At 35.9% G+C, this 9014-nt stretch overlaps 1 protein-coding gene across 1 annotated transcript in view; it reads right to left on the reverse strand.

Annotated features, from left to right (window-relative positions):
* Window positions 1-5546, reverse strand: part of LOC131857738 (uncharacterized) — a 35867-nt gene extending 30321 nt beyond the window's left edge. Inside the window, exons 1-2 of the mRNA XM_059210445.1 lie at window positions 5245-5546; window positions 4186-4706 (exon numbers count right to left, since the gene is read on the reverse strand). Coding sequence (XP_059066428.1) covers window positions 4186-4706; window positions 5245-5546 — 823 coding nt within the window. The remainder of the gene's footprint in view (window positions 1-4185; window positions 4707-5244) is intronic.
* Window positions 5547-9014: the final 3468 nt, after the last annotated feature.

Below are 9014 nucleotides of genomic sequence, written 5' to 3' on the forward strand. Positions count from 1 at the left end.
AATGAACAACTTGTGATGATAGCTAGTGTATGTCTCTATCCATGGTGGTTCATTGTTGTCGATAACAGATGTGTTCCAGCTATTAGATACCTTTGATTACTTGATGGTGTATTTGTGGATATCATGTGTGTCAATGCACATGAAAGTACTTGGTAAATTGTGTGTATGTCTTAATTCACTGGATGCTTAGTTGAGGGGTTGTGTTTGTCCTAAGAACATTCAAATATTTCTATCTATTTGTAGAAATGTAATGATGAGTATTTGTCTTTATAATTTTATATATCACAAATTTGTTAAATTAATGAAAATTAAAATTGTTAGTAAATTATATAGACTTTAAGATTGATTTGTCTGATCATGCTATAATTCTGGTATGGTGAACTTTTTTTTGGCATGTATCTAAAGTAAATGCATTACCATTATGATGATTCTTCTGGTATGGTGACATTTCCTGCCATTTCGAACAAAGGATTTCACCTGTGCCTTACATCTGCGAGTGCTTCCTGACATGGTCCACTGCTCAGCAATTTCCAGCAATTATGAGTTTGCCTTCTAGTGAATGGCAGGCACCCATATTTGTGTTTATTGTTTGCTTACACCACAAAAGGCAAGATGTTAATACAAATATTGCAGCATACAAATTAACCCTTTTGCAGTGATACTGCATCAACATGTAAAACTATGCAGAATCAGGGAAAACTAGTAACAGATTGCAAATTTAAGCCAATGCAAAAAAATATCTTTTTTTTTATTGTAGACCGAAATCCAATTCCCTTTGCAAGTAGTTGCAGTAGAGTTGAAAATTCTGAAGGAATGGCAAAATAAAAAATAAATTGTCAAATTCCAAGTCTGTACCACACTCAAAGTTAGTGACATAATGAATAAATTGTGGAGGTGGGTGGTTAAGTTGACAATGAAAGGCATGAAAACAAGGATATAGATGATTATTAAAAAAACATAAATATTAAAAATAGAAATGAAATTAAAGATATTTAGTAGCTTTGATTTGTTTAAGTGGCTCATCTAAAATCTCACTAAAAGATACACCCTACTACAGAAATTATCATACCAACCATTAAACATGTCAAAACTTAGAATATGTTGTTAACTCTGAACTATTTATTAATACCTTCCAAATATAATAGCTATGCCATGCAATTAAAATGAAAGAAAGATGAATTATATATGAACACATATTGTATTTCCTTGTTTGTGCTTTTTAGCAGTTATCTGATATTGGATATGTTGGGATTTAGATGTATTCTGTGATTCCCTACAAAGAACTTTATTTAAATTTGTCTTAGATTTTTGAAATTCATTTATTCCTCTCAAAAGCAGCTTGGGAAAGTGTAATACAACATTTATAGAGATTCACAAAAACAGCTGTTAATAACATGGCTGATACTTGAAAGAATGAACATTGTTTATTATTGCAAATATTGTTTAGTTAACAATTAGATAGTTATAGACAGTTTAGATAGGAGTCAGTTTAGTTTTAGTTTTGATTTCCTCTTTAAATGCACATTTTCTTCCTCTAATACATCGATATTGGAGAGATGTTTGTATTGTACTGCTGATCATCATTGTATTATATTGTCGTTCATAAAAATTATTAGGAAAACTTGTATTTTTGAAGGGGAGGTAAAAAATTTAGATCTTATGGAAGGAAGGGTATGTACATCTCATATTATAAACATAATTAGATACCTCTTTCATTCTGGAAGTACCAAATCACCATCTGTAAACTAAAAATAGATTATCTGATTTCATGAACTATAAAAGAATTCCATTCCATTCCATCAAGGTACAGACAACACTAACTCATTTAAGCAGATTGTTAATAGTGTTGTTTTCATCAATATTTTCAATGGCATGTGAAGTAGATGAAGTGTCATTTTTTTGGGCCAGTGATTGTCTTTTGTTTTCCTGTGTGGCGACATCTCTGTTGAGATCTATTGAATTGCCAATAAACTTGTCTGTACAGAAGAGTGAGCGAATTAAAGAGTAGGAAGCAGGGGACAATTCTTTTAAAATGGTTCTGTAGTTTGCTAGATATATAATGTTCTGGCTGGACACGAGTATGTACGGATTGTTTTTGCATGTAGATGTGAAAATGCAAGCAGGTTGTGTGTGCGCGTGATAAATGCAGATGCTTGGTACACAGTACACACCATTCATATTAACAGATTACACATATTAAGAAGTGTTTAGGCATCGAAAGTTTAAAACTTGTAGACGTTAGTTTTCTTAAAACCATGTCATCCAGTGCATCCATATGTTCAATGAATTTGGAGTTATTTTTCACTTTTGGAGACTTATCATATTATTGAAAACTTTTCATTATAATGGGTGCAATTTGGATTACTTTATACAAATTCGATTAAATTATACACTCCAATTTGTATGCTATAATGATGATTTTCATGTTGCTCCTTATGGATAGAATCTAAGGAGTGTTCAAAGAGATTGTAGGACCTACAAGAGGATTGAGGACCATTCTCACAAGTTATCTTTTTGTACGAAATTAAGAAAGAACACTGTTTGAGAGGCATCGATTTTTTTTTCTTAGATCAAGCGTATTTTTGGTACTTGTGAATAGTGTGTTTGTCCATATTAAGAAGTAGATCGACAGTATGTTTGTCTATATTAAAAGGTAGATTTGTGTGTTTATGGACAGTGTGTTTGTTTTTATACATAGTTTGAGTGGTGTGCTTGTGAATAGCATGGTGAGTCCCTATTCACATTTCTTTGAGCTTATTGTCGTTTATAACAAGTATATCTCTAATTAATAACTTTTGATGATTGATAGTGTATGTATTCCTATACATGGTGGTTTGTTGTTGTCGACAACGGTTGTGTCCATATTAGATAATTTTGATTACTTGATGGTGTGTTTGTGGATGTCGTGTGTGTTAATGCATCTAAAGTACTTGGTAAATTATTAATATGTCCTAGTTCACTGGTTGCTTAGTTGAGTAGTTGTGTTTGTCTTAAGAATATACCGATGTTTCTATTTATTTGTGGATATGTAACAAGTGTCATGTAGTGATGAATACTTGTATTTATAATTATATGTATCACAAATTTAGTAGATTAATAAAGATTATAATTGTTAGTAGATTATGTAAACTTTAAGATTGATTTGTTTGACCACACTATAATTTGAGGATGATAAAAAGAATCACTATAGATTATAGCAACACTAATAATACAACAACATATGACACCTAGAAAAGAGACTCTAAAGTAACTACATTAGGTCATTATGCTGATTTTTCTGGTATGGTGACCTTTTCTGCCATTTTGAACAAATGATTGCACATGTGCCTTACATCTACGAGTGCTTCAAAACATGGTCCACTGCCCAACAATTTCCACCACGTAAAATATATTGAGTTTGCCTTCTAGTGAATGTCATGATCTTCTCACAATCATGAATCATCCAAATTTGTGTTTATTGTTTGCTTACACCACAAAAGGCAAGATGTTAATACATATATTGCTGCATACAAATTAACCCTTTTGCAATGGTACTACATCAACACATGTAAAATTATGTAGAATCAGGAAAAATTAGCAATAGATTGCAAATTTAAGCCAATGCAACAAAGCAGATAATTTTTTTTATTGTAGACTGAAATCCAATTCCTTTCATAACAAGTTGCAGTAGAGTTGAAAATTTTGAAGGAATGTAAAAAAAACCAAAAAATAAATTCAATTCATGGATTTTAGTTGGCATATCACAAATTTGATAAGAAATATAATTTATAATTTGAAACTAAGGAAATGTCACTATTGTGGACTGCTACTATACATATGAGTGGTGCTGAAATAATAGTAGGTTTGATGCACTAGAATAGTTCTCAGTGCAATAATAGGGTAGAAAATAGTTCTATATTGGAGTGACATAAAAGGTGGAATTTGAAGCACAAAGTTGTAGTTTCTGATTAAAGGAAAAGCAAGTTTTGAAGGGACCCAAAACCCTTTATAATCAGATTTTGAAAGGATCTGGAACCCACGACCAAAAAGTTGCCCAAACATAAGGAATATGAAAGTACAGACAACCAAGGAAAAACGACTGCAAAGAGACCAACTTGTAGCCAACCACCCCAAAACAAGGCTGCAAAAAGAACATCTTGCAGCCAACCTAAAGTCATCCCCCAATCAAGAACCATCAAGATTTACCTTTAGATCTACTCTTGTGGAAGCGGAGAATCATGTCAAAAGAAGGCTTACAAGAATTAGCTTTCTTGCCCTTGACAAAAATCCATCCCTCTTCCACATGCATTGCCTTGCCAAGCCAAACCATCTCACCATAATCTGGTGAATGAAAGCCAACAACCACAGTCTCAGAATAATCATCTGTGTTCCTCCTAGTAGGCATGGCCTTATCAGAAGAGCCACCAGAAATGATAGCCAAATCGCTATCACCAGAAAAAGCCTTCTGAGGCCCATTCACTCTCACATAAGGGGAATCAGCATGAGACACTTGCACAATTTCAGTAGCCCCACCAAGAGAGGCATCTGGAGGGGATGCCCCAAGATCCCGTGGTTCCATAGCAACCACCTCAGAAAAACTCCCAGGTTGATTGGATTTATTCGAAACCATATAATGTTGTTCAGAAGCGCCTTTCCACCATGTGGCCTTTGTTGCCTTTTTCTCAAAACCACAATGCTCAGTTGCATGCCTAGTTTTGAAACATCTTCTACATTGAAAGGGAATCCATTTATAGTCCAAAGATTGGACCCAAGAACCCTTTGAAGATTTAAGTAAATTTTAGCAGCCGACCCATTTGAAATATCCAACTCAACAAGTATGCGGGCAAAGGTGGAGTGGAAAATATCATAGGATTCATAATCATAAAATCACCAAGGGCATTACCCACTTCCTTTTAAAAGAGAATCATTCCATAAATGAAGGGGAAGAGTAGGAAGTCGAACCCAGGTCAGAATCTTATTAAACATTTCAGTAGAAAGGTTGAAATTAGAATGCCAAGGTTTAATCATCAACAAAAAATTATCCTCCTAGCTAAAAAAATGATCACATAAGATTTTGTTTCTATCCTGAGCATTATCAAACTTTGCAACAGAAAATCCCTTAGCCATGGGGAAAATATGAACTTTACCCATGATAAGAGGCTCCCAATGTTCAGATATCCAGGTGTGCAGCTGAGGGAGAGAAGGCCAAAAACTCCTAAACCGACAGATCACACCATGTAAAGAGAGAATAGAAGCATTATAAACAAGATCACACCATGTAAAGAGAGAATAGAAGCATTATAAACAATTTCTTGTGCCGCATCATCTTTCAGATTGACGAATATGGCATTAGTTACTGGAATGGACCCACCAAACGACTGTCTAAGCCGTGACTTCCTAGTCACACCATGCCCAACAGGCCGTGCACCAGCAACACTAGGACAAGAGGAATCGCCCACCGGGGAGAAACCCTTGGCACCCAAATCCCTCGTAGGGGATGTAGAGGCCGAGGGCCGAGAGGCTCCATCCCCAGAATTAGAAGACGCCTGCTGGGTGTGAAGATCCATAGCAGTAGTGACGTTCTCCTTCCAAGCATCACACATAAACCCACAGGGAAATGCGACAACGCCATGCGCAACTAGCACAGCAGGGGAGCCGTTGCGAGCAGGGGGGAGAATTTGTAATCGCCTGGGTGGGAGACATCATGGGAGCCATTTGTCGTAGTTGTAACACCCTATTTTAGAGGTTTGCAAGAGGAAACCACACTTAAAATTAGTGACACAATGGATGGATTGTTGAAATGGGTGGTTAAGTTGACAATGGAAGGCATGAAAACAAGGATAGAGATGATTAACATTAATTGAAATACCTCCTCAATTATGAATCATAATTTTACATTTCCCTAACACAATGGAAGTAGAATGTGCACTTAAATGGTGATAAGCCTAGCTATGTCCTAAAATTTCCATCTCCTTCCAGAATTTTTTTTCCCTCTACACAACAAAGTTTGGAGAGTATAGAACATGAACAAACGTAGGTGAGGATAATTTTATTAATAAATAGATTTTAATTTGATACAATAATGTAGTAGTTTTGAAATTCTACATGGGATAAAAGTTTAGATTGGTAAATAGTTGTGACACAAGTTGTACAAGGAGAAAAAATAAGTAAATTAGATTCAATTATAATAAGACTAATGTTAGGGTCAACAACATGGTCAATTATAGTGCTAGCAATAAGTTCAAATGACAATTCAAATAATGGGTACAGTAGTAGGTATCAACACAACAAAAACCATCATAGCAACCATAACAACAACCATGGCAGCAAATATCATACTTCACTTTTTGAACATGATTATTTATGAGCTACTATTCACTGTGGTAAAAAACATTTTACTAAAGATGTCATATAAGACATGAAATTACATGTTAGCAAGATATAAATATCATATCTTCCATGCATCATCCATTTATTTGAAAAAAAAATTGAGTGGGAATGTGTAGGAATTGTTATGAAGTTTGATCTTGATGGGTTAAGGATCAACCTGTAGAAACTTAATGATATTTTCTTGGTACAATTCAATTATTCCAAACTTACACACCTAAACAATCACTATGAAGAATATCTAACAACCACCTAAGGGATTGATATGTAGGTATGACTAATATTTAAGGACTTTATTTCTAATATTTCTCATGCCATTAATATTGTGATTAAAAAATAATGGTTTATTTTGAGCTTTTTATGCATGCCCAATCCAAATCACTACAATAGATTATTACAAGACAAAAAGATACAACCACCATGGCACCGTTTGAAATCTAACATTCATCCATAAATTTGAATCTCGGCTGCTAGATCCTCAATTTACACACAGATGAATGGTTGAGATGTGCCTAGAAGACCCTCATAAAGATCCTTAATGATCAAATAGAACACAACCGTTGATATTGCCCTTAAGTGAAATTAGATGACTGTGCTTTGCGTGTGAGGTTTTGTTGGCCCCACCACTTGATCGAGACCATCAATTGCAAGCTCGCAACCTAGCCCAAAATAGTTACAAAGAAGTCACGATGATGCGACCTAGTATCCACTTAACTGTTCGATGTTGATTGCAAGATTGCAGCCTAGAAAAGCACATGTCCCTAACCACTTCTATAATGTGACCTAGAATCCACTTAACCAAATTAGTCGCCAATTGCAAGATCGCAACTTAGAAAAGCACTTGTCCTTGAACACCATGATGATGCGATTCGATAGTCAATGTAATAATTAACCTTATAAGCCTCTCGTCTGCTGATAGTAGGTAAAACAGGGTTGGGTTCGGGATGAATAAGGGACACTCCAGCTGGTTGATCCAAGACAAGAAGACTTAAGGTTTTAGGGTTTTAGGCCTTAGGTAAATATGCAAGTTTACCCATTAGGTTATCTCATATCGGTTATTTGGACATGGCTGAGGTTGACACATAAAATGTCAACAATACCCTTCAAAGCTTTATGCGGGAACCTTATTTTGGATGTGTGTGGCACAACTAATAGCTTCTGCCCAAAAAGCTAGACCAAGAGAACAATCATGAATCATGCAACTAGCCATCTCCTTAAGGGTTCTATTCTTCCTTTCTGCAACATCATTCTACTGTGGAGTGTAGGCAATTGACTATTGAAGATCAATCCCCCCCTCAAGAGTACAAAATTCCTCAAGTTTATTGTTCACATATTCGCTTCCATTGTTTGTGCAGAGAATCTTGACAAGCTTCCCTGATTGCTTCTCAACATGAGCCTTGAAGGCTAGAAATATGCCAAAAACTTCACTCTTGTGAATAAGAAACTAGACCCAAGTGAAGTGGGAGTAGTCATCAATGAAGGTGAGGACATAGTGGGCCTTCCTAAATGATGACTTTGGAAATGGGCCTACTACATCTCTTTGAACCAATTGAAGAACTTCCATTAAGGCTTTCCAAGACTTCCCTTTATCAAAATTCTCTTCAGGATGCTTGCTCATGGAAGACCCTGAACATATACCATTTAAAAAGTTGATTTGAGGTAGACCAATGACCATATCCTTGGAGCTTACCTACTGAAGATAGCGGCAATTGAGGTGTCCAAATCGGTCATGCCATACCTTACTTTTTGAATTTGAATGAGTGAGCAAGGCTATAGAAGGAGATTTAGGCACAAAGTGGGAGAATATAATAAAGTTGTGTGTTGTGATTGGCTTGTTCCAATGCTACCAAGGCATCATATCAAGTTATTTGACCACAACTGAATCAAGTCTAAACTCAACTTTCTTTCCATCTCCATAGTGGGTGATTTGGTATATTGAAAGAAGGTTGGTGCTCAAGTTAGGAACATAGATAATATTCTCAAATCTTCCATCATGCATGTCAACTGAACCCTTCCCTTCCACTTCCACTTGTGTATCATCACCAATGAAAATGTGAGGTACCCTAGATGGATACACTAGTACATTCGGGGCTGATTTCCGATGGCCTATCGTCGAAATTCCGACCACTTTTTGTCAGACTATCGAAAAATGAAGCCATCGAAAACTCGTCGTCAGACTTCTCGACGATGCCATTGAAGGTCAACATTCCCACGACACCGTGAACTCTTTCGACGGCGGCCATGATCGCTCATCCAACCAAAAATATTGTCGAATGGACGTTGGAATGTTGACACGTCCCCACTACTATGCATCGACGACCTTCCGACAAGAAAGTGTCATAAAAAATATAACAATCTCGTCGGATATTTCTTTAGTTGGTGTTTGATGTCCGATGGATACTGGAAACTTTGCAATGATGAGAATGTTGTTGGTCCGACGGTTCAGCCATCGGTGCAAAGTTTAATTCCCGTCGAAATTCCGATGGCAATTTATTTTGTTAAAAAAATAAATTCATTATTCTATACTGTGACTGGTTCTCCTTATCTAGATGTAAAGAACATCTCCTTGATATGTACAATGAATGGTATTCTATCCCCATCAGCTACCAATAGGGGGCATAGGTTTCAAGCTAATTAGGTTTCACTTC

The sequence above is a fragment of the Cryptomeria japonica genome, chromosome 8, assembly GCF_030272615.1.
Source record: "Cryptomeria japonica chromosome 8, Sugi_1.0, whole genome shotgun sequence".
In the NCBI taxonomy this organism is placed as follows: domain Eukaryota; kingdom Viridiplantae; phylum Streptophyta; class Pinopsida; order Cupressales; family Cupressaceae; genus Cryptomeria; species Cryptomeria japonica.